The 26,485-nt window shown below is 46.5% G+C and overlaps 1 protein-coding gene across 2 annotated transcripts in view; it reads left to right on the top strand.

The window, feature by feature from the left end:
• ETV6 (ETS variant transcription factor 6) overlaps window positions 1-13,218 on the top strand; it is a 233,133-nt gene extending 219,915 nt beyond the window's left edge. For both annotated transcript variants that reach the window (XM_040966920.1, XM_040966930.1), the window contains exons 6-8: window positions 6,604-6,746; window positions 8,020-8,120; window positions 9,909-13,218. In XM_040966920.1, coding sequence (XP_040822854.1) covers window positions 6,604-6,746; window positions 8,020-8,120; window positions 9,909-10,014 — 350 coding nt within the window. In that variant the 3' untranslated portion in view covers window positions 10,015-13,218. The remainder of the gene's footprint in view (window positions 1-6,603; window positions 6,747-8,019; window positions 8,121-9,908) is intronic.
• The last annotated feature ends 13,267 nt before the right edge of the window (window positions 13,219-26,485 follow it).

Raw genomic sequence — 26,485 nt, forward strand, 5'->3', positions numbered from 1 at the left:
GTTCCTGCTTCGGTTTTAACTAAAGAAACCCTCTAAGTTACTTTCAGTCTTCAGTTCCCCTGACACCGAGGTGTACCAGCTTTCCTGTCTCTTGTCCCTTTCTTAATCTTAATTAGCAGATGTTTGGGTTAAGACTAAGTCAAGAATTGTCTTGTTGTCTTATAATACGGCCGTGGCCCATTGGCTACACCAAAGCAGAGATGGTGGTGTGTACGGAGTGGGCTACTCTATGTCATGACCCATCCTAATAGAGAAGATGCCCTTCTGTGGGAACTTCTCCAATTCTGCTGAAGTCCAGAAGTCTCTTCTGAAAACAAATCATGAGGATATCACAGGCTGCTTGGTGGATCCTGTAGCAGATAAGAGAAATCCCCCCGCCCCCCAGCTTATCTCTCTACTCCCAACCCTCTTAGGACAGGATTTCATGACCATCCTTCAGGTCTTTAAAAGCAGCCTTCTGGAATTTAAGGGAAAAAAAAATGTATTATCTGCTAATGTTACCTTGACACAAGAGGATTCTAATGAAGGAGATGCTGAAACATCTTATTTGTCACCTCGACAGTGTGTTGGATGGGTTGTGAGTTAGATCCAAAAAGTTCACTCTGAACTTAGATGAAGAAAATGTGTCTGAAGTGGGGGAGCTCCAGGCTTGTCCTCAGGAGCCCCGAGCACCAGTGGGAGGGGAGTCTCAGTGGGTTCTGATGCCTTGCTCCCACCTCTGCTTCTTCCTCAATAGTGTTTACTGCTGGTGAAATGAATTTCAGATGAGGCTCGAGTGTTTTTGGCTTTGCCTTTTTGTTAACGAATTCCTATTGACAGTGAGCCCAGGGAGGACGAAGATGGTACAGAAGGAAGTTGAAAGGAATTAGCACGGAAGTCTGGGGACAGTTCTCATCCCTGGGCCTTGAAATAAAGAAGGAGGGGTGTGTGTGCGCACATGCATGGATGTGGGAATACCTGTTTGTAGGAACGAGAGGAGAAGGTTGTAGAAGACCTCAAGAGCCTAAAGAACTGATGTTCAGTGCTGCTTCCTCCCACACTGTCTCATTGAGATAACCAGCCCTGTACCGGGGCCCAGTCCACAGGCAGCCTGAAGTGTGGGCCTGCGGGAGAGCCAGCATGGTTAGAATCTAGTGGACTCTCAAGCAGTGGTGCCTCATGCCCCTGCAGTCTCCTCTCCTCAGCGGCGGTAATGAGAACAGGCCTCCATTCTGGGCACTCTCGACTATGAAGGAGACAACATGTTAGTGTCTTTCCTCGGCTTCACTGCAGAGCTGGGAGCCTGTTGATACAGGACCGAGTTCAGAGGAGAGCCTGTGGGTTTCTAGAGGCCCTTGCTGTGTGTGTACCCCTTAGAGACCACTTGAACCTACCCACCTGCTTGTGGAGTTACTTGTGCTCCCACTTCATCCAAGGATGTGCCTCTGATCCACACAGGAGCTAGGGTGCGATGAGCCTCAGGGAAGAAGGGAGGGGCTTTCATTCCAAACTACCCCAAGTGGCTCCAACACTTGACTGAGTCACTGCATCTTACTTTCATCATGAACAGACTAAGCAAAGAGAACTGAAGAAAAAGATTCAGGACAGTGTTGTAGTGAAAGAATTCAGGCAGCCAGAGGACACTGGATCACAGGGAAGAGTAATTTCCAGAGTGCCTGCCTTGCTGCAAGGCCCAGAGGTCAGCTCCCCGTTGAAGCAGCGCTCCTACACCTGTAATGGGCTCCCAGCCGCAGGTTCGAGCGGCCCAGCCTTCTCTTCCCTGTAGGTAACTGAAGATGTCGGGAAGATCCGTCTTAGTTTGCAGCTCCCTTGTCCCATACCAGAAAGCTTTCATTTGTTCTCCCACTCCCTAGCACACCATCGTGCACATATGGCTTCTGTTTTCGTAAGCCACAAAGAAAAGCGCGAGCAGCTGCCCATTGTCAACACAACTCCATCGTGCTGGGTTGATCAGCTTTCTGCCTTCTAGGTTATCGCTGATCCAGCATGGAGGAGGGGAGGAAAGAATGAGGGGCAGGTAGCCCTCAGTCTGTCATCAACTTGTGTGTCTGAGCAGGGTTTGTCAACCTCGGCACTCTGGATCTTTGGCCCACAGACCAGTTGAGCATCTCTTATGCCAAATGCTCGAGGCCAGAAATGTTTCAGACTTTCTCAGAGTTTGGAATATTTACATATGCAGAATGAGAAATCTTGGGCATGGGACCCAAATCTAAACACAAGACTCATTTATGTTTCAAATATGGGAGTGCTTCAAAAAGTTTGCAGAGAATTAGGTCTTTGGCACGGTGCGTGAGACTGAACTTGGAATGACCACACTCCATATCAGAATGCCTGGGTGTGAGTCCTGGCTCAGCTTGATTCCAGCTTCCTGTGGAGGCAGCAGGCAGGGATGACCCAGGGACTTGAGTCCCTAAGACCCATATGGGAGACCTGGAATGAGTTCCAGGCTTCTGGCTTCAGCCTAGCTGAGCTCTGCCTTTTGGGGGCGTTTGAGAAGTAAGCTAGTAGACAGAAACCTTGTCTCTGCCTTTCAACATTTTTAAAGATTCATGGCAAATGGAAGCAAAAACAATGTAGGTATAGAAAAATTTGGAAATGCATTGAAATGCTTATGAAAAGTAGGTATGAAAATGTTAAGCACAGACTTCAAAAATGCTTGATACACCAAAATGACTGCTGAATTCCATATTCACAAACTTTTGAAGTACTCCCACACATCTCAGGACGCACAGCCTGGAAGGCACTTTATATATTGCTTTTGTGCACCTGCATCTGCACTACAACCTGTCGCATGACGTCAGCGTGGGACTCTAGTGACATCACATCAGTGCTCAGGCAGTGTGGTTTTGCACCGCTGCGGATTTCTCCTGGGGTACTCACTCCGTAATTGTTGGGGTGAGGGATTACGCTTCTGCTTGGCAAGTTGTTAGCTTCAGGAGCGGAGGCCAGAAATCCTGCTTGTCAATAGCAGCTTCCACCAGACATTCCTTCAAACAGGGCCAGATGTTCCCAGCTTGGAGACACTGTTAGCACAACAGCAACTTTTTTTTTTAAAGTTAAAAATTCAGGTTCCATGGGAAAATCAGATATAAAATGTTAAGATTCACTTATTTTTATTGGAATGACAGATTTACAGAGGAGAGACAAAGATCTCTCACCCACTGGTTCACTTCCCAAGTGGCCACTATGGCCAGAACTGAGCCACTCCAAAGCAAGGAGCCAGGAGTTTCTTCCAGGTCTCCCACACAGGTACAGGGTCCCAAACCTTGGCTTGGGCCATCCTCCGCTGTGTTCCCAGGGCACAAGCATGGAGATGGATGGGAAATGGAGCAGCCAGGACACAAAACAGCACCCACGTGGCATCCCAGCCCATGAGGGCCCTAACATTTAAATGTTAAACAAGGGTCCACACCCTCTGCCTGTGCCTTGTGCTCATGGAATCCTGGTTCACAAATACCATTTAAAATTCTACTGGGATCATTAAAATGACAAAATGACTTTCTTCTATGCTTTCCTGAAACGTTAACTACCACCAAACAGCCCTTTGTCAGTAACTTGACCGACTTAGATTTTTTAGACATCACTTCTGTGTGATCTCTTTAGAAGCTGTGCTCGTGTGTGCATGGCCCATCTCTACACTCAGCTCAGTGACTTTTTACAATGAGTCTCGGGTTGGAGACAGACGTGGGAGACCAAAATACTTCTCCCTAACCACAGGAAGAGATTTTTTTTTTTTTACAATGTCTTTTAGCTGCGGATGCCCAGTGAGTGTACCTCACCCAGCGGGAAAGAAAACTCTTGCTACAATTGGGAAAGGACATTACTTGAGTTAAAACTTCATAAACTTCCTCTCAAACAATCTAACTTTTCTCTAAAATATTCACATGCCTTGACACTGAATCCCTGATACTTGAAACACATGTAAAATACCTTGTGATTTAAGTCAGATTTTACACGTAAGGTTCAAGTATTTGGTGGGATTAACTTGTTGGTAAAAGTTTGGGGGATTTTATTATTTAGCAGTAACCATTTTCATTGATGATCAGATTACCCTACCTGTATACACGTCTGTTTCAACGAAGCGTGCAAGTTCCAGGTGAGCCAGGATGAAAGCCTGCAGAGGGTGGAGATTTTAAGTTCTTTTTAAAACAAACGGCACGATTTGAGATGCAGCAGTACAAGTGGAGCTGCAGTGTAGCCAGTTATTCTCATGTGAGAAACATTTTAAAAGAAATAAAACAATCAACAGTGCCATGAAAGCCACTCACACTCTGAACTTGACACAGTTAGTGCCGCATTCAGTAGGTCTTAGAAGCAAGCACATTTTTATCACTCAGCTAACTTTGACTTGGCTGCACTGAGAGTCACTTAAGGAGGACACCGCTGTCCATATCCAACATACAACAAAAACACCATCACAGTAACTGCTAGATGCAGACAACACAGAAGGAAGGATGCTATGAAGGGATGGTAAAGTTTTAGGGTCCCTTTAAGTTTAATCAAAGCTTAAGCTTTCTGGAAAATGCCAGTTCCTATTACTGTTCAAAGACAAAGCTGGATTTCAGCAAGGGTGCCCTAAAGCAGAATCAAACTTTGCAATCAGATTTTATAGATAGATACCTGCTCGCTCATTTCTCCAGGAATAGAAATCCCACCAGGAAGCGTGGCTGAGCATGGGCTGCGGGGCTGCTCAGAGCCTAGAATCCTACATCTGTCACTCATAAGCTGTGAGTAAACTAGCAACCCTCTCACCCCAGCTTCCTGGTCTATACAGTAAGAATAGCAACAGCACCTGCTCCTAAGGTGACGTAAGGGTCAAGTGGAATGCTGCTTCTTGAATAGACAGCACACAAATAGCACACAGTAAAGATGTGGCTGATGTTTGCTGCTCTCTACATTCACATTACCTCTAATACAATAATCCCATCAAGTGTCATTATTCCCAGTTTATAAATGGAATGGGAACCTCAGGGAGACTTAAACTGGCCCAAGGTTGCCTCAGGGAATTCCCCTCCCATATCTATTGTAACAAAAGGTACATTTCTTTCTCAAGGAGACAAATGTATTGGCTCTAAGGCACTGTAAGTCTCAAGTTGGACACTCCTCTCCTGGGGGTGCCTGTTCCAGCTCTCAGCCCATGGATGAGATAGCACTAATATGGTTGGCGCAGAAGTCTAGAGTTCAAGCCTCAATGACCTTGAGCAAGTTATTCTAGCCTCCCATGCAGATTAGAAATAATATAGCCACCCTGCAGTGGCTGTGGACAGCTGGCTTCAGCATCCCCTTGAATACTGCAGGTCTCAGATCTGCTGCTACTCAAGTCCACCATGCACAGTGATGCAGTAGTGTCATGTAACCCAGACAGACTTCAAACTGTGTCTAGGTTAGTCAGAATGCCTAATGCACATCAACGCCAAGTAAGTAGGAGTTATACTATGTTGTACAGAGAATTGTGGCAAGGGACAAGAAATCTCTTCATGTTCAGTACAGTCTGCCCCCCTTACACACACGCCCAGTATTTTCAGTCCAGGTGGGCTGAATGCACAGATGTAGAGGACTGAGTATGAGCAAAGTGTTGCACTTATGACATTCAATCTTCCATTACCAACCGTTCTAGCTAATGCGTGCCACAAACAGGTGCTCTCAGAATCGTATAGTCAATAGCTGCAAACGGATGCCTCTTGTTCTCATCTGGGGGCCAGTCCAGTGTCCACTAACTCCAGGAGGCACACGTCCAGCTCCACCTTCCCATCGAGGTTCCACTAGAGGGCTACCTGCACACGTCACAGTACAAACACAGAAAGCAGAACGCACCAGAGGTCTACATCCCACATCTGTATTCAACACTGGCGCACAGAAGCCCGAGTCCAGTCCCATGCCAGGCCACGCTGACTGCACTTGTCTCCCTCAGCACGTGACGGAACATTCACTCTGCAAGTGGAGGAAGTGATTTTTCGCGCTGAGTTCCTCTCCACCGTGATTCCATCCTAACACAAGTTTTAAAGATCTCCAAAGTATGATTTAATGAGAATATCTAGATATCTTTTAAAAACCATGCTAGCCACAGCTCCACAAGCAATATCACAAAGCCGCAGAATGTTTCTTGTACAGTTTTTTCATTCATCACACTTCCTTCTGGTCATGTCATAACCTACTCAATTCTCAAATCTTTATCCATTCAGTATTTGTCACCAACACCAAAGTAATATTAAACCCCACCATTTTTTAACACTTTGCAGTACTGAGACCCTTCTCATCCTTACACCCTTTCAGTCCACTTTCTGAGAAAGTTCATATATAAAGGTGGCTCCCTGTGTTTCATCTGGGCTGTCTTCAAGTTCAAGTTGAGGTCATGACCATGAGCAGATCACTTCCCTTCTCTAATCTGCATGAAGAGGCAGCTGGCTTAGATGACCTGTAAGGCCTCAGAGTTCAAAAGTCAAATGTCCCCAACACGACCTCACTGGATCTCTCCGACACTCGGTTTCCTCCCTGTGCAACAAGGACGTTACTCCCACGTCAGCCTTTGCTGGCGTCTTTTCCATCGCCTGCCCATGCTACAGCCACATTTCACAGAGTTTTCCTTGCCCCTTCTCTCTGCAGACTGCAGACTGCTGTGGGATTACGTCTATCAGCTGCTTTCTGACAGCCGGTACGAAAACTTCATCCGATGGGAGGACAAAGAATCCAAAATATTCCGGATAGTGGATCCCAATGGACTGGCTCGACTGTGGGGAAACCACAAGGTAAAAGGGCACGAGAAGTGTGCTCTGCCGGACGCGTGCGAAAACGAAGCGCGTCTCCCTGCACTGAAGGATGACTAACTGTCCTGCCCGTCATTATTGAGCAGATTCCTCTCTGCGCCAACAATTAGATAGCTGCAAGGGGAAGGAAATAATTAAAGATGCCTCTTTCCATTTGTCACTCGGGCCAGGTTCCCGTGAACTCAGCACATCCTAGCTTGATGGGGCTACGTGATGAGTAACCCTCATTTCCACTCGCCTCGACCTGGCTCTGCTACCCCCGCTGTCATCAGGCGCTGGATGGCGAGGAAGTTCTGCGGGGCTCTGTGACTCAGAAGGGACCTTGGGGAAGTGTCACTTCTGCTCAGTTAGAAAACGCCCCTGTTCACAGAAGCCCATTCCAATGGGGAGAGCACTTAGAATCTAACCGCACAACACTTCCTTTCCAAGCTGGGAAGAGGGAAGAGAGGCGTAAACAGAGCCTTTTAGAGAAAGAAGGACCCATGTGTCCAGAAGTGAAACATGGGTAACCATGATCCAAACGACAGATAGGTGGATTGCCCGGGTTGGTGGGGTGGGGAGGGGGCACCATGGTGGCAGACCCCAGATGAGCAGAGAGGGCAAGGAAAGGAGTCAGCCAGGCCCACAGTGTGCTAAGAAGCCAGCCTGAGTGCTGGCCCCATGCAGGAGGACCCAATGCAGGCCAAATATGGCAAGGCCAGCCAACACTCCAGTGAGTGAGTCACTGAGAAAACTCCTGCCCTTCTTACACAGTGAACGAGCCCTGGGCCTTACAACCGCTGTATTCTTGCTGCCACAACAGGAATTTAACCCTCCCCCACCAAAATCCCTGCCTTAAGATGACAGAAATTCAAGACAGGAAGGAGAAATGCAAGAACTGCAAGGAGATACGTGTGTGGGTTCACAAGGTGAAGGACGACCCCAAGATCAGGGGCCCTGCAGAAAATGCCATGGGCATGGCCGAGGGCCACTGGGGAAGGAGAAGCAGGGCAGCCCGCTGCAGGATGTGCTGTCATAGCTGCAACACTGGAACCTTCACAAGAAGTGACTCACCTTAGGAGAAAACCATGGCCCCAGTGTGTGATGGCACAGGGAAGGACCTGGAAGGGTGCAGCTTAGCAGGTGAAGTCCCCTGGCTGGCAGGGCTACAGGGAGCAGCTCCAGGGTTTTATTTTAACAGCTCTGCCGGTGCCTTTTTGAGGTTCATTTCATTGTATCTTTGTGCTTTTTCCCTCTTCCTCCTTTGAACAAACAGAACAGAACAAACATGACCTATGAGAAAATGTCCAGAGCCCTGCGCCACTACTACAAACTCAACATTATCAGGAAGGAGCCAGGACAAAGGCTGCTGTTCAGGTAGCACTTTCCCTCCTTGCCTTCTTCTGGGAGGATTGTTTTCTTTAAGGGGGAGGTGGGAGACTGTTAAGATCTCTACCTGTCCATCTGATACCCAGAGACACATCACCCCTATAAACTAGTGTCAGGCACAGGTTTGTTAGGATTTCAAGGGGAAAAAAATTTCCTTGGATCTGTGCTGTCAGAACCAGAAAGCAGATAAACACAAGGTGACTCACCAGTCAAGTAATACGAACCGTGTCACCTGGCATAGCCCAGTGTAGCTAAAGGGAGCCATCACAGTAACCTTGCAGAACAGGGAATGAAACCTGAACTTGTATATTACCAATGGTCTGAACCCCTTCCTGAGCCAGTATTTGTCAACTGCAGATAATATCCCGTAGGAAATCATGAAACAGAAGTGCAGGTCAGCCACGTGAGTTGGAATAACACTGCAGACGCAGCTCATGCTGCCTGCGAGGTTCTGCAACAATGGGCAGAAAAGAAAAGCTATAGCCACTGGAAGGCGACAGGCTTCCAAGAATTTCAGCAAGACAATGGGTTGAACTAAGGAGGGGCAGGTAAGTCGTTTCCAAGGAAACAAGTCTTGGAGGCCAGACTACAGATGAAGGCTTCTTGGTATAAACCTGGATGTGTAGCCAACTCCAGTGTTCAACTGTGGGTAGCCTTTACAGGATCCTTAGGTGTCATGGGAAGGTAGATTTCAGAATGGACTGCCACCATAGCAACTCTTGGATAAGGAGGCAGAACATTAGGAGTGCACAAGACTTAGGAGGATTTCAGGTTAACATGAAAGTCAAGATATGCAGTAACACATGAGCCACGACTGATACAAGAATAAGGCCGACGGACTGGAGTGCAGGGGTTCTGTTGATGAACAGCTTCCAAAACCCAAAAGTAGCAATGATAGGGGACCCCAGGACACCGGGCCCTTGTCAGCTTTTGGAGTGAGGCAAGGAAGCGTGAGGCTGGAAATGGCCCGTGTGGTACAAGGCAGAGAGGATGGGGAAAGAAAAGAGGTGCGGGCACAAGACACAGCCAGGCTACCTTCCTGAACCTTACAAACCTTCTTGTGACATATTACTGCTGTGTTTCCCAAGTGAACCAGTTGAACAGGCAGATAAGGCTTGCCCCACACTAAGCCTTAATTGTTGAGTGGATAAGGGATAACCAGAGAGATCTAATTTTCCAAAAGCTCTACTAAATCGACCTGACATCCAAACTTTGGCATTTGATGTCCAATTGTGTCTTTTAAGAGTTTAGGTTTTGAATACCATTCCCTAGGCTCATGTCTGGAATGGCAATGCACGGATAGCTCCTGCGGTCTTCGTAAAATAAGCACAGAGCAGTGGGCAGCTTCATCAGGCCTTGTCCTAAATCATGCACCACGCAGTGTCACCGAGTACTGGCTAGTTCGTACTCACTCTGGGTTTTTTTAATCATTTCACCCCTTTTTGGTTGATGAAGGAATGCTTTTTCCATGATTTGTGCTATTTTAGCGGCCATGTCTTGGTTCAGTAGCTCCTCAGATGTATAAGGGACTTCACAAAGTCTAGGAGACAAAAAAAAAAAAAATTCAATGCAAAGACATGTTGAAATCCTCGTTTTCCATAACATGCACTGTGGTCAGAGATATTCAGCAGCCCACACCTGGCTTCGCCATAAAGCCCGTTTGAGGCATTATTATGCATGACCCTTTCGGTTATGGCCATGATGCCGTTAGAGTTCAGGATGAAGACACCTGCAGGACAAGGTAGGTTCTTTACTCTTTCATCTCCTCTTCCCAAGGTTTATGAAGACCCCGGATGAAATAATGAGTGGCCGAACAGACCGGCTGGAACACCTTGAATCCCAGGAATTAGATGAACAAATATACCAAGAAGATGAGTGCTGAAGGGACGTATGCCACCCCACCTCAGCGGGCCAGCAGCTGGGGGGAGGGGCCTTTGCCCAAGTAGGACTGCCGCCAGCCTGACGCAGCAGGCAAGCTGAAGAGGTGGCAAAGGGAGAGACCCAGAAATGGCGGGGACGCTCCTCTTGCAGACCAAGAGGGACCCCATTGCACCTTAGACAAACCACCCAGCAGAGGCGGGGCTGGGACGCCAGCCTGGGACTCCATGTTGTCACACGTCTCCTTCTCGTTTGCAACCTCTCCCTCTGGAATTCCTTCCCACCCCTTTCCACCATTTGTTAGTTTCATGGTGTTTGTTTTTTTTTTTTAACATTCAATTTGATTTTTCATCATTCATACAGGGGAAGACATCTGATGTTTTCCTATGGAAATATATAACTATTATGTATGTATATCTTTTTTTCAAGTCTCACGAAATAGAAAACCCAACTGGTCAGGGAAGAAGTATTTGCACACAGGTGCAGAAATGCGGAACAGGTGTGTTGCTCTTACAGTTGGGTCTTGGTTGAGGGAAAAAGAAAAACAGTTTTCACAGAAGATCATGTGAAAAGGAGAGCTTTCTCCCAGCTTTTCCTTCTTCCCCTGGCTCCCCATCCTCCCAGTCTCTGCCCACTGGTGAGCTTCAGACATTGAGTCTTGAGGGCTTGTTGGCACTGAATAAGTCCAGGGCCTTGACTCTGCCCAGCAGCACAAAGTCCCACCTGAAGGATGCTACTGGAGTCTAGAAGGAGAAATGCTACTGGGGCAGTCGTCCCTGGGACGGTTGTGAAAACCACACAGCCCAGAAGACTGGGGAACAAGGCTGGCCAACATACTTGGGAAGCAGGCCGACAGCTCGAGATGAGCTTGCAAGTGCTGCAAGGCAGAAACCAGGCTGAAGGATTCTGTAGGTTGAGGCAAGTGAGAAAGAAAGTGCCCCTTGGGTGCAATTCCAGGAGCCATCTTGTGCTCAGCTTCTTCCCCTCACCTGATGCTTTCTTCCTGGTGCTTCACCTTATCAAAAGTTTTCTGGCTCCTTCTCAACAGAGACACAAGAGGGGAGGATCCCTGGAGCACAGAGTCACTGCAACCGGAGCCTGCCCACCACTGGGCTGATGGGAAAGCCCAAGGTGCACTGTGCTTTCCTCCACGATGGCTGTTTCAGAAAGGACCCATCTGTGGCTCTCTGCCCCCCAAAATAAGGTCGATTGTCTTAAAAATCATGACAGTGCCACTACTTAGTTCTTTTGATACACATTTTTTAAAAACTGTTTTAGGCTTTTGTTTTCTTTAACCATCTACCTTGACTCTGCCAGCGTAGGTTCAGACAGATGGTATGTGGACTCCCAGGCTTTCTTTAATCCAGAAGTTTAGACTGGCCTCACAAAGCTCCCTGTCTTCGTACCCCTCCATTTTCCTCCCATTCAGCTGAGCGAGCATCTTCCAGCTCCTCGAAGTCCTCATGGGCAGTTCGCATGTGATGCTGCCAGACCTGCAGACTTCTCCATCAGCCATCTGTTAGCTGAGTCAAGTGCAGAGAGCTGGAGGCACATGGGACGTGGCCCATGGGGGGGCCAGCACATGCACACTGGTTCAGACACTGGAATGGAGCATCCCATCAAGGCTCTTCCATCTTGTTCTGCTCCATTTCCTATCAGGCCACACAGAGGCATGCAGAAGTGGCCAGTCCACTCCTACAGTCACATGCTCTGCCATTCTCCCTTCTGGCAGGTCAGAGACCATTCTGTGTGAGGCCGAGGAGTCTCCTTGGGAAAGCTGTAGTCTTGTTCCACTTGAGTGGTCGTGGTGTGAGTCAGGTGGAGCCCGGTGTTACCCTGATGTCTGAGCAGGATGGAGTTGCATGTTTCCCAGCCTCTACAGTAACAGATATTCTATCTCCAAATGAAGAGATGAAGCCAAGTCCTTGGTGTGTTGGCAAAGCCCTAGAGTGTAAGGGCTGGAGAGGGAGATTTTTCTCAGATCCTTTGTGTGGTTATGAAATCAGCCCAGGGCACAGGAGCACTCCTCCCTGAGATGTCACTTTTCTGGCCACCTGACCCAAGTATGAAAACCCCAGTATCCTCCCTTCCCCACTGTCCTCCCCTTCCCTTCCCCACCCCAATCTCCTGTTACTGCATTATGGAGAGAAATTCCCTTTGATGCAAGTGTCCTATGAGAACATGTCAGACTTGGGATGACATCATGAGCTACTTGAAGAAAAATACAAGAGATGCTGGAACTCCACTGGAATGTGCAGTGAGAGCTGGCTAGACAAGCTACATCGAAAGGAACCCAAGGCTACGTGCCTTGGGTTAAGACAGCAGCACCAAAGTTTGGTTGGCTGCCTGCAGACAAAGAGGAGCAACTGACCACCGGGTGTTCTCTCTGCAACAGTTTGTCTGGAAGCTTAAGATCCATTGTCTTTTCACTGACACCTTGTCCATATGAGAATGTCACTTCAGCTAAAATTGAAATTTCTATGATAGATTTTATTGTAAGGACTAACAAGCCACCACTCTGTCCACCTTTCGCAGCCTTACATTGCAATTCTCCAGTACCTTTTTGAAACAGTAACTCCCTTGTTACCAAAGGGAAACCTGAGTCTCAGGGAGGGAACATGACCTGCCCCAGGAGTGGACAGAGCATATCAGACAGGATTAGGATTGAGCTCCAGCCTGGCCATACCCCTAACCCCCACCTGTGACTCACCCCCTTCCAAGGAAACTAAGGATGAAAGATCTGGGGAAAAATACACCAGAACAAAGGGTACTTTTCTGTGCCCAGGCATTCGGTGCTAATCAGAAGCTGTGCACTAACTCCAGCCTGCTTCTCCTCTAAGGAGAAACCTAGAATAAAGGGAGTGAGACAAGGAGGCTGGGTGTGGAGCCGCGGGGGAAGACCCAGTAATCCCCGCCTGCCTCCAAAACCACGGAAGACTCACCTGATCCCCTTGGCCGTCTGGATCAACACTAAACAACTGCAAACTCCCAAAATCTTTCATGCACGCCATGTAAACATTCTTAAAGGTTTTCTCTTGTGTGACTACAGCCACCTACAAACCAGAATGAATCTAGAATTTTTTTTGATGCTGTTGTTTTCTTTAGTTTCTAATCTCTTATTGTTTATGAGGTGTGGGGTTTATAAGGGACTGAATCAAATGAATGTAACAAAAAAGAAAAAACAAAAAAAAAATGCCTTTTCTCAGGGCCAGTGAGTTGCAAATAATTTTTAAAGAAAAGCCTATAATTACATCATCTCAATAAATTTTTTTTTATAAAAAAAAAAAGCATGAAGTCTCGAGTCTGGTTTTAATCACAGGAACTGGAGCCAGTCAGGCAAGGTGCACCGATGAGGTAAGGGCTGTCTCCACTCAATTACGGCAGAAAGTGCAGGCATGGTTTTGCCCTGGCAGGAAGCAAGCCTTCCTTACAGGATAGTCTGCGGGCAATCTGTAGACGGGTGGCACCAGGAAGGACAGTGCCAACCAGGCAAAACTCAGGAGTTGCCACAGGTGGAAGAACTGGCCAAAACAACCCCAGTTAGAGAGGGCCAAGTGGGATGCTGTGCTAAAATGTATGCATTTAGAAGGGGATATGCCAAAGAGCGAAGAATCCCAGGTTCTCACACCTTGGAATTGTTCCTTCAGTCTGGAATTGGATTGGGCATTCAGATGCAGTGGAGTAACTGCCTGCTTGGGATACCCCCCGTGCCCTGTCTTGGTGCTGATTCAAGTCCTGGCTACTCTGCTTGCAACCCAGCTCCCAGCCAATGCACCTGGGCAGCAGCAGGTAGCATCTTAAGTGTGAGATCTGGAGTTCCAGGCTCCTGGAATCATGCCTCAGCCTGGCTGTTGAGGCCATCTGCGGAGTGAATCAATGGTAGAACATTTAAAATTTTATTTTGGAGCTGAGGATTGTCCATATTTGTGGACTCATGTGATGTCCCGATAAAAAATTCCTGATTCTTTAGAAAAATGTGTATAGTCATTATCTATAGTCAACCTACTGGAGAGCAAGGTCAGAACTTCCTAGTGCCATCTAACTACAACTCAGGACCCAATACATACCATTTCTGCAAACACTCCCAACCCCTTGCTCTCTGCAGCCTCGAAGTTATATCAACTGATGAATCAAATAAAAGCAGTGGATTAAACATTGACATCAGCCCCCACATTATCTAGCTGCTTGCTAATATACCTGGGAAAGCAGCAGAGGACGGTCCAAGCTCTGACCCGTACACATCCATATGGGAGACCTGAACAAAACTCCATGTTCCTGGCTTCAGCCTGATCTAGACCAGGCACTGCAGCCATCTGCAGAGTGAACCACAGGATAGAGAGGATACAGGTGGTGGAATCTAACTCTGCCTTTCACAAACATGAATACATTAAGAATGTGGCCTGGGGTCCAGTATGATGGCTCAACAGCTTCATTGTCATCGTGCAAGCACCTGGATCTCATATGGGGACTGGTTCATGTCCTGGCTGTTCCATTTCCCATCCAGCTCCCTGCTTGTACCCTGAGGAAGCAGTAAAGGATGGTTCAAAGCCTTGGAACAATGCACCTGTGTGGGAGACCCGAAGAAGCTCCCAGCTCCTGGCTTCAGATCAGCTCAGCGCTGGCCATTGTGGCCATATGGGGAGTGAACCAGTGGATGAGAGATCTTTATCTCCTTTTCTCCATAAATCTGATCTGCCTTTCCAATAAAAATGAATACGTTTTTCTGTTAAAATGTGGCCTGATATTCTTTATCACCTGAACACAAAGACCTTAGTCATTCCTGTCATGCTACCTACATCATGCAATTCATGCTGTTTACAGGGGACATCTTCAAGAGCCACATGTAAGAATCAAACACACGGTAGAAAAATAGGCTAGTGCAAAAGTAAAACATTAAGAGAACATTATTACGGTGGAAGAATCACTACCGACAATCTGCACCTCGCCTCATCCACAGGTCTCCTGTCCTCAGGAGCCCTGGGAGTCCGAATGAACCCCAACTCTCCCAGGAGACATCTAAACTACCAACACCCCAAAAGCAACACCCCCACACACACACACAGTTCTGATGACTACCGGCCAGTGTCAGGTGGCTTCAGACAGTGGCCCAGACTGTGACCTGGGACATGCAGCACTAGCTTGGTACCGACACTTAAGGTTGCAGACTCTGAGAGCATGACATCAAAGTCATGTGAACACGTGCATTGTTCTCCAAGTTGTATGTGGCCCAGGGCTCAGGAGCAAAGGAGGAAGAAACACCTGCAAAGTAGGGAGGGTCCAGGGTTTAGCCTCTCAATGGAGTGGCCAGATTTAGTTCAGCCCCAGCTCCCTGCCAACGCAGCCCCCCGCAAAGCCCCTGTCACATGGCTGTGTGGGATAGAGTTCCTGGCTCCAGGCCTCAGCCCATCTACCTGTCAGCTAAAATGCTTCAATTTTAAATAAGAAGGGACAGGGAGGATAAAAGAAAAAGGAAGAAAACAGGAAAGAAGGGGAGGGTGAGGAAGTGGGTTGAGGAAGGGAAAGAAAGAATAGAGACTTGACTCTCATCAGCCAGCTGGGCACCCAAGGAGGGAGAGAATATATTGCATCCTTGAACCATTGTTCTTTAATTAACACATTTACTTGGGGGTAAAAATGATTTTCTACTCAAAAAACAGTATGATTTTTCTTATGTACAGACTAAAAAATTTATTACTTGCACTTAACATCTACCCATTTTTGTCTTATCTCTATCTTAAATGAGTCATCTTCCTCTTTGTAACTAAACAGTGTCAATATTAAAGATGGAGACATCTATATACCCCTTATGTGCCTACTGCCATGAAAACCATCCTCAAAATGTGCCTTAGTATTTTTTTTTGTCATGCTGGCATAACACTTCACTGTTCTGCAGCTTCATGTTCCATCTTTTTCTGCATTTCTGAACTACACCGCCTCTTGGGAAGCCTGAGAAATGTTTTAAAACGAGATAATCCAATCACTCACTCCTACTGAGAAGTGCATGCTGACCATGAGGTCTCAGGATTTCTGTCTCCTCCAGCTACCGGCAAAGCAACATTAGACAGTAGGGTTTGCGACCAGTGGGGATGGCCTGTGATCTCAACATGGCACTTGCTACGTGGAGCAAAATAACAGAGAGAATGCAGGACTTATACTAAAGGACTGGTTTGGTTCATCTCAGAATTGTGTCTTCCTTGGGCTTCAACAACTTTCATTCTGCCAGTTTCATCAGGCATTCTGTCCAGAGATCCCGTATCTAGTGTAGTCTCTTCTGCTTGGGTATACCTTCCGTAGACTGTTGTCCAGCCCTGCCACTGGGACAACCAATGACAGCATATAGAGTAGAATAGTTAGGCAAGTTCAATCCACAGTCAGACCCTGGATCCAACTTCACACCTCCTTTCCCTTGCTCTCTGACCTCAAACTATGAAAAACGCCGCCTCTTATGCCTTGGGGTCTTCAAATGGGACCCTGGATGCTGCTGCTGATCATAGCATGCATCTTGGAAAGATGCTGCGAGGAATGAATGAGTCCCTACCCAGGAAGGGCTTAGGGTAGCATGCAGCACGAGGAATGCTGTGTTCCCCTGCATCTCCTGCTGAGCCACCAACTGATGCTGGGCTCCAGAGTCTGCATCTTATTTCTGCACACTGGGATTCCCCCAAAGCACCTCCTGAAGCAAGTTGCCACTGTTTGGGTCTGTGTTTTTGTTTGATCAGCCTAGAATGACTTCACACTCCCTTGTTTCAGAGGCCTGGGCACACAGGGGGCTACCCAGAGGCCTCCCACATAGGGGGTTTTCTGAGTCCAGGCAACCACCTGCCTCGCTCACAGGAACACCCTCCCGCCCACCAACGAGTCCAAGTTTCTTTGCATCTAAGAGCACCTTAGTACTCAGTGGTGTTTGTTTTGTGGCAATGGACTCAACCCAAGGGAAATAGTGGTTTCATTTAGGTTTACTGAGAATATTTTGACCCGTTCTTGTTCCAGTTCAATAGCTTTATGAAATGTATAGGTTTCATTCTCTTTGTGATGTGTCTGCTCCTGTGATGTGTTCATTTTGTTTTCCCCTTTTCATGAAAGTTCTGCCTCAGCTGTCCAACACAAGTTACCTGAGCTCAGGGGGCAGGGGGAGGGAGGGACTAGGAAGTTAGACATCACTTTTTAGTGTTTAGAAATGCTTTGTTAGCAGGTAAAATCTGTACATCATTAGGGGGTCCCATGCAATGCTTCAACAGCAGCATAGTGTGAACTGATCAAATCAGACAGCCTCCCTACCTCTCCACTCTTCCTCTGTGCTTGATGCCTAGCCATTGTCCCTTCTTTCAGTCCCAACATTCCAAGGTATAGAGACAGGAATCTTCTATCTGCTGGTTCAGTTCCCAAATATCTGTAATGGCCAAGACTAGGCCAGGCTGAATTCAATCCAAGTTTTCCACATAGGACTCAGCCACTTGAGCCAACCTGCTGCCTCTTCGGGTGTGCATTGGCAAGAGGCTGGAGTCAGGTTTGAGTCCTGACTCCACCCCTAAGCACTCTAACATGACATGAGAATCTCCCAACAGACCAAACCCTAGCACTAACTGGCCTGTTCTACCCTATGTATTATTTTAAAGCATGGTTTCTTACTAAATTTTTTAGGAGAGGGAAATACTGACTTTCTATTCACTAGGTGGTTGTTTGATTCCACTATTTTGAAAATGGCTAAACTACTTTATGTTGATGCACAAGGTCAACAAACTTTGTATGGAAACAGCTGGTTGGTAAATATTTTAGTTTGCAAGTCTTATTCTCTTAAGTTTTAGTCCATATGAGCTAGTGCTATTAGGTATATATCAATTCATTTTTAAAATTTTAATTGACAGTGGGACATACAGGCCCACTGGTTCAGTCCCCAGGGATTGGGTCAGACTGAAGCCAGGAGCGAGGAAGGAATGCACTCTGGATCTCCCACATAAGTGGGAGTTGAAAGGAGCCATCCCCTGCCACCCCACACCTTCACCCAAGTGTGCATTGGCAGGAAGCTAGTGTATGGAGTACAGCCAGGACTCAAACCCAGGCATTCTCACATGGGATATGGGCATCCAAGCATCGTCTTAGCCACTGTGCAAGTGCCCACCCTCTAAGCAGCATAGAATGCTCGACTGAACTGCAGTCACTCCTCTGGGACAACAGCACTTCTGACTTCTGTTTCGGTGACCTATTTCCAGTCTCTCCCCTGCCACTCTTCCAAACTAGCAAGTCATCAGCACTCTTAAGTTCAGAGTGACTGTTAGCTTCATGTAAGAAGCACTGTGCAGTACTTTCAGTATTTGCTCTCAGTGCTGGTTTACTCCACTGCGCACAATGACCCTTCATCAGAACACTACTTTTGGAAATAGCTCCCATCATGAAGAAGCTAGCTCAAAAACTTAGCAGCCCCATTATTTGGGGAACCAAGAGGTCAGGCCTCAGGATCTCCTGGCCATCTCACTCCTGGCTGGGATCCAGTTTTTCCCAAAAAGGAAAAGGTACAGGTGATCAAGTTGGCAATCTGCTCTTTCTGGTCTGAGATGTAGCTTCCTGCAGACCCACAAGTACTCTGGGCTGCAGTCCCTGGCAAGTGGCCCACGCTGTGAGCACTATATTCCTGCAGCATTCTTTTCAAAGCACTATGGAAGTGACTCAACAAAGTAGACATGTAACAAGCCAAGCACATGCAAGGCAATTCCCCTTCCCTCTTTGCTGCCTGGGAAACCCTCTCTGCAACCCACACCCACCTGTTCTTCCAACCCCAAATTCTCATCTCCTTCATCCCTCTGATTTGGTAAGATTCTGAATGAGAGAATCACCAAAGGATAGCTGTTCATGTGTCAGAGATAGCAGCCTACCAGCTCTACTCCTCCTAGCCACCTCCTCCTAGTAAAACTTTGCGTGTGCCATTTGCATTAACTTGTCCCTGGTTAATCAAATCAGTTCCTGAATGCAAATTCTCCAGGGAATTTGGAGTCAGCTTCAAGCAATTCGGGGGTGGCTTCCTGTCCTTTCCCTTATAGCCCATCTCCCCTCCCATTCTCCCACCTTGCCCCCAGTTCCAGCTCCCTGACTTGGAGAACATGGGGAATTCCTTAAGACTTTGCACTTAAATTCTGGTGAGGATTGGCCTGCTTAGGTGTAATTGGGAATTCAAACAATCACTGCATTCCCCTTGTTAGATAACTCATTCTATTCTCACTCTCTGCTCTGAGATTGCACTGCACCATGGTCAACATCAAATGCTGCTTCCACATCAATAACACTGCAACGCCTGGCTACATGCCTCAGAAAGCCAGAGTCCCCTGCAGGAAGGGTGTGCACCTGGACCCACTGAACACGCATGGAGGGAAAGCAGGTCACTTCAGGGATTCCTGGCTGAGGCATTTGCCATGAAGAGGACCTCAATTAGTTGTACACTTGCCTACAAAGGCTTTTTCGAGTTCAAATACATGCTGCGGCTTCACTCGCAGGCAGGAGGAACCCAACCCATATAAAATAATTACACAGTGTCAGGACATAGTTTTCCTTTAGTCTCGGCTTCAGTTTTGGGTGCCAACCTTTGATGGGCTCAGACTTGCCCCAGTAGTCTCTTCCCTGGTGGGTGCTGCTGCACAGTCTCATACAACAGTTACCCAGTCCACACAGCACAGCTCCAACAGGTATAGCCCAAGGGCCTGCAGGCCGATCAATTTCAAATTTTGGAACAGGTTCTGGTTTGAGGACATGTCCAGGTACTCAGAGTAGGTTAGAGCTCCTCCAGTGGATCAGGAGGTTTTCTAAGGGAAGTCAGGTCAAGGTGCTTTAGGGGCATACAGCACACATTTTGGAATCTGACAAACCTGATTATGGAAGCCAGCTCAACCTTAGCAACATCTTCACACTACTCCTCTTTAAGGTTCTAGAGACTTTTTTTGTATGGTACAGACATGGTATGTAAGTCCCTAGGGCCCAGTGCAGTAGTATAGCCGCTGAATTCTCACCTTGCATCTGCTGGGAACCCCTATGGATGCCGGTTTGTATCCCGGCTGCTCCACTTCCCATCCAGCTCCCTGCTGATGGCCCAGGAAAGCAGTGGAAGATGGCCCAAAGCCTTGGAACCCTGCACCCACATGGGAAACCCAGAAAAAGCTCCTGGCTCCTGGCTTTGGATCAGCTCAGCTCCAACCAATGCAGCCACTTGGGGGAGTGAACCAGCAGATGGAAGATCTTTGTCCTTCTCTGTAAATTTGCCTTTCCAATATAAAATATAAATCTTTTTTAAAAATAAAATTCCTGGTACATAGACATTCAACAGCATTCAGTGCTATTGCACTGGGCAGGTTCTTTCTCCAGAAAGTGCAAGGACAGCTGGGTAGGGAATCTTCTATCCAAAAATATCTCCCTCCCATGAGAGCTTACTCAGCTTCTCGTCACATTCCGTTCCTTTTCTAAGGGAGGGAAAGGAAGACATTTTTTAAATATTTAAAAGGTAGAGCTAGAGAAAGGGAAGGAGCGATGGCAGAAGGGAGATCTTCCACCCACCGTTTCACTACCCAAATGGCCATTATGGTCAAGGCCGAAGCCAGGAACACTTATTGGCACAGGAGCTCAAGAACTTGGGCCATCCTCCACTATTAAGCTTGGTATCTGATTCTAGCTTGCTGCTAACATGTGCCATGGCAGGCAGTACACCCGAGCAGTGCTCAGGTCACCCACAAAGCAGACCTGGACTGGGTTCTTTTCTATCTGGCCCAGCCGTGGCTGTTTGGGGCATCTGGAGAGTTAACCAGTAAGTCGGAGTGTCACTCACTCTGCCAGTTACATTGAAGAAATAAGCTAAAATAGAGAAATAACTTCAGCATCACCGTTGCTCTCAATTCACCTTTTCCCCAGTAACCTGACCTCTTACACTATTATCGATGTATATCATAAGCCCAAGAAACATTCTGAGAAACATTTGTTTACATTCTTTTACACAGAATTTACATAATTTTTTGCTATCAGTTTATAAACTTTTACAATTTCAGAATACTTTTTCCCTCGTTTTAAAATGAGAACAGAGATTGAAGAAAGGGTAAGTCTCTTGGTCAAGTTCATAAAGACAGGAAGCCGGAAAGCTTGGTTTCAAAGATCATTGAAAGCCTTTTTTTCATGCTCTGTCTTATCTAGGGAAGGAAGCCTTCCGCCCCATTGCTAGCCTTTGATGCAGCAGTCCTCAACTTGGCCTTCAGAGAACAGGGCTCTGTAGCAGTGACCCAGGCAAAAGAAACTCAAATGCCTAATCGACATGAAAAAAGCTCAAACTCCCTATCACTTAACTTTGCTCAACTCCAGTGAGATTAGTCAACATTCAGAACTTTAATAACACCTGCTGGCATGGATGTGTGAATAAAGATACCCATTACATGTTGGTGGGTGTGTAGGCTAGTGCAACCACTATGGAAGTCAGTATGCAGAGTGCTTAGAGAATTGGAAATTGACCTTACCATAATAACTCAGGTATCCTATTTCTGGGAATATATCCAAACCAAATGAAATCTTCATATGAAAAAGTGACCTGTAATCCTATATGTACAGCAGCACAATCTACAATAGCTAAGACATGGAAACAACCCAGTTATCCATAAAAAGAGAAATGGATAAAGAAACTGTAGTACATTTACTCTAAGGAATACTACTCAGCCATTAAGAATGAAATTTTCCCGTTTTTGACAAAATGGTCCCAACTGGAGACTATTTTGCTCAGTGAAATATGCCAATTCCAAAAAGGATTAAATACCATATGTCCTCCCTGATATAAGACAACCTTCAGGCAAAATATAAGTTCCAGAGAGGAACTTAAGGTCCCTTCTGAGGAGCTAATCACCTTTGAAAGCTTTGGATCCAGAGCCTTGCGCTAGAGAGACAAATGAAACCCAAGATCCATCCTTCAGGCCAGGAGGCACAACTTCTGAGACAGCAGCAGCAACTAGCAGGCAATTACTAACCACACTTTCTTCAAAAACTCAAGTTGAGAGCAATTTCTCTTCCCATCATCTTTTCTCCACCTTTTAAACAACTTGAGCTTCCTCAGAACCTTCACAGTATGTACCAGTTGTGGCCAAACGTTCGACCTAGTAGTTACGACTCTTGTTGGGCACACATCCCATATTAGAATACCTGGTTTGGAGTCCAATTCCACTCCCGATTACAGCATCCTGCAAGGTAGCATTGAATACTCAAGTACATGGGCCCTTCCATACATGTGGAACACTGGACCGAGTTCCTGGTTCTCAGGTTTGGCGTGAACCAGTCCTGGATATTTTTAAGTATTTGAGGAGTGAACCAAGGGGTGGAGTACTCTCAAATCCTCTTTTTTAAAAAATAGGTAATCTTTGATGCTTACCTAGTTGACAAAGATGCATGCCCATTTGGACAATGACTTAGGGTGGGGATGGTTAAAGCATGAGAGAAGGTGGGTGAGACAAATGTTCCTGATTTCCCTGTTTCTTCTCTTTTCTCTTGCATCTGGAGGTTGGGGAGGTAGGGAGGGAGAAGGACCACTCCCAGCTGCCAAATTACATCAGGACTGGGGAATGGGGGATGTCTACTTGATGTCACCTTAGAAACCCCAATGTGGAGAAGGATGCTATGAGGGTATTGCTCAAGTGACTGATAGTTCCAAGACACTACTGCATCCTCTCTCTACCTCTCCTCTGTTCAACTCCTTCCAAGAGAAGGGTAGGGAGAAGGGAGAGGAGGAGAGAGAGAAGCGTGGGGGAGATGAGAGGGAGAAGGTAGAGAGCAGAGGAGAGGAAAGAGAAGGGAGACAGCAGACAGAAAGAAAGCAAGCAACGTCTGTATCACAGATGTTACCACTGCACGTGCAGATGTCACGCAAGCCTGCATCTATGACACAGTTCTCTTTAATCCCCCAGACGCATGAAGTTCGCCTTATTCCTTGACTTAGAGATAGGGAAGGACTGCATGGTCTGGGGATTAGGCTCTCTTGTAGCCAAGCCCAGTGCAATGCAACAGGTCCAGTTTCTTGCTTATCATTTGTCACTCTGCATCAAGGGGAGCTGGAAGCACAAAGGCAGCATTGTCCGTTGTGATTTCAAAGTATGGGCTTCACTTTCTCTAACAGAAGTGGGGGAGGGGAGCCAAAGCTGACTCAACTATGGGACTGGCAAGCGAACCCCGGCCAGCGTCACCTCACCTGAAGGGGGAACCCAGGGGAAGAGAAGTTTGTATTGTGTCGTGGTTGGGGAGAGCTGAAAGAACAGCCATGTCATTGTTTCTCTTAGAGCATTTAACTGCCCAAGATGAGAGCTGCCTTTCTGCTGACTGCCTGTAGTCCAGACACTGGGGGAGGTAACCAGAGCACACTCACATCCTCTGAACTCCCTGGAGGGCGAGTGCTCCAGAGAGGACAGGAGAGCCTGAGCAGCACACTCTCGGGACCGCTGTCATCTCTGTCCCCTGTGCTCTGTGATTCAGGCACGGCTCAATCATTCTTCCCCCTTTGCCGTTCCTCTTTATTTCAAGTCCATTAGAAGCTCACTCATGGAAGCAGGAACTAGCATAGAAACTTGTGTCAGCCCTGCAAGCTCCTGAGCACAACTGGAGGGGCGGCGGCTCCAAGCAAGTCCAGCCCCCTGGCAAATACGAGAGTCAGAACAGCGCACACAGGCTCTGCAGACTCAAAGAGGCCTGGGCGTGTAGTCGGCATTCCACTGTCTACATCCACCTTCCACAGTAGTCAAAATCACTAACGCCTCCTACCCTCTCTGCCTTCTTCTGCATTAACTCTTAACCAGGAGTTTTATTATTTTTCACAGCAAAAAGGAGGCTGGACAAAAAGAAGCCACACATTTCAAAGCCACTGATGAAATGAACACCACTGGAAACATGATTTTAAAAAAAGTAATCCTTTCCAGAAGAGCTACACAGCACCAGCCTGGGGAAGCACACGGGCTCATTTCAAAACGCACCATGCAGCAGCTCAGGTTGATGACTGTGCAACAATGGAAATGGATCCTGCTGGCCAATGGGTTACAACTACCTCACTGCAGCATATCTCATTCTGCCCCCTTGGATGGTGCCAACCATCACACCATTATCTGGAGACACCCTCCTTATCTCACCATGCTCTCTGCACTGAATGCATCCTCTCCCATCTGGCCAATAAATCTAGGTAGGGTTTATTCTTCTACCTAGGGTAGAAGGCTTCTAGGGTAGGGCTTTGGGTACACTTAGGCCACTTTCAGCGCGTACCAAGTGCCTGGGTTTGAGTCTCAGTTCTGCTTCCAACTCCAGCTACCTTGTAACACACACCTTGAGAGGCAGGTGGTAACTCAAGTTTTTGGATCTGTATCCCTCACATGAGAAATCAGGATTACATTTTGGCTTCTGTTTTCAGCCTAGTCCAGTCCTGGCTGTCACAGGTAATTGTAGAATAAAAAAGCAAGAACTTTTTTAAAAAATGCACCAGTAAAAATTTACCCATTATGTTAAGAGCAGTTTCTGGAAATATTAAATATGAATGTACATATTACAAAGGAAAAAAGGAATATGAACATATTTATTCTTTCAAGTCAGATAATGCAGGACCATCAAACTATCTCTATTTCTGTTTAACATTACTCTGGAAGTTCTATTCAAATCAGAAAAAAAAAACTAATGTGTAATTGTTAGTGATATACACTAAAGCCTACAGAGTCCCAAAAACTCACAAGAACTATTTTAAGAAATAGAAGCTACTGATACAATATCCAAAAGGCAAAAGTCTATTATGTATAAATAGCATCTACTTATACAATATAGTAGAAAGATCCTATTTACAATAGCAAAAGAAAACACCTCGGAGTAATGCTGAAAAAAATTTTAAGGAAACTAAAGTTCTACCAAGGATTGTCTCACTTCCCCCAAAACCTTATGGTAATGTCAAATATGTATTCTTAGCAATACTTATATACAGATGTTCATGCCTCCCAATTATTACCTTCCTCATAAAACAAAATTGTGTAAAAAATGACTTGACGTTCATTTGCCAAAAAAAAAACTATGTAAGAAATGCCAGAATTCTTGAAAAAGTATAGCTACCTCCATTCCACCAATAATTTAGCTAACTAAAATAGTGTCGAACTGGTTCACAAAAAAATGCCACTAGAAGAGAAAAAGTAAATAGGATTTATTCGACATTATGCAGAAATCCTGCATAAGAAAAAAGCAGAATGCAATACTGATCAGGAATGAAGGATTATGCATGAAATCATGTTAGGACAACCGGATTCTTATCCGAGGAAAAAGTTAGGTACATGCTCTGATAGGAACAATAAAAAAAAATGGAAGATTGAATATGAAAAACCATGAAAGCATTAGAAAACACAGGAAAGCTGCTCTAACGGTGTAGTGCTAAAAGCCCCGTCTGCTGCTCTGGACACTGCTTAGTCTATCCTTCATACCCATTACCCACTTCTGTCTGATTCCCAGCTAACTAGAACCCCAAATCTGTTCAAGATGCCAAGAGATCCAGACTCAAAACTGAGTCAGGAAGACACTGTTCTCCGCTTTGCCAGCCTCCCTTGCAGCTATAGCATTTATGTGGCTTAGTACTGGCCAAGAAGATAATTGATGGAAGTGTGCTCAGAAAACCTCCCTTTACCAATAACGTATACTGATATGAAGGCAACCCACCTTCTTTACAAGTTGAGTCCTAGGGTGGACACTAGTCACGACCACACTTGGGAAATGAAGCAGAGGATGGAAGTGTGCTCACACCCTGGCTTTCTCTCACTGAAATAGTCCCTGCCTGTTTCATACAGAAACTGCAACTTTGACCACAGCATGGTCTCTTTCCTTTATGAGTAAAAGAAATGATAGTATATGCAGTGTAATTAGCATTTGTTGTGGTTGTCTGGTATTGGAAACGCATAGATAACCGAGAATAACGAGGACTAGTACTTGGGTATAACTATCACAAAAACACCTCGAGCACAATGCCAAGCACTGAAGGCCTTGCGTGGTCACTCACTAGCTCTTGGCAAATCCCCCTTGCACCCATGCCATCTGGACACTTACAGATGTAGCACCGCTCAAGTAGCCCCGACCCAACATGCCCATCCAGAAACTAACTAAATCTTGCAGACAGGATAAATGCTCTCCTGTGCTTCCGCCATGAGGACAGAGCAGCACTGCAGAAGATGAAGGCTAGCACAGGAAAGTAAACGTGAGGCATCCTTCCATGCTAGCTCTCCTGAGGGCATGGATCTTCATAGCCCAAGTTGGAAGTCTGTGTAGTTTCAATGAACAAAGAGCTACTTCAGTCTTTAGCTGGGTGGATAAGTCTATTAAGTTCTCATTACCACTCTACTCATTTGATCAAGAGAAAAAAAAAAAACAACTATTTAGCTTATAACTTCAGAGGTTCAAGCCCAAGATTGGGGTAGTCCCGTTGATCTGGCATTTGCTGAAAGCAGCAGGGCAGGTATGAAGGGCCA

This window comes from Ochotona curzoniae, unplaced genomic scaffold (genome assembly GCF_017591425.1).
Source record: "Ochotona curzoniae isolate NIBS_2020 unplaced genomic scaffold, NIBS_Ocur_1.0 contig_1482, whole genome shotgun sequence".
In the NCBI taxonomy this organism is placed as follows: domain Eukaryota; kingdom Metazoa; phylum Chordata; class Mammalia; order Lagomorpha; family Ochotonidae; genus Ochotona; species Ochotona curzoniae.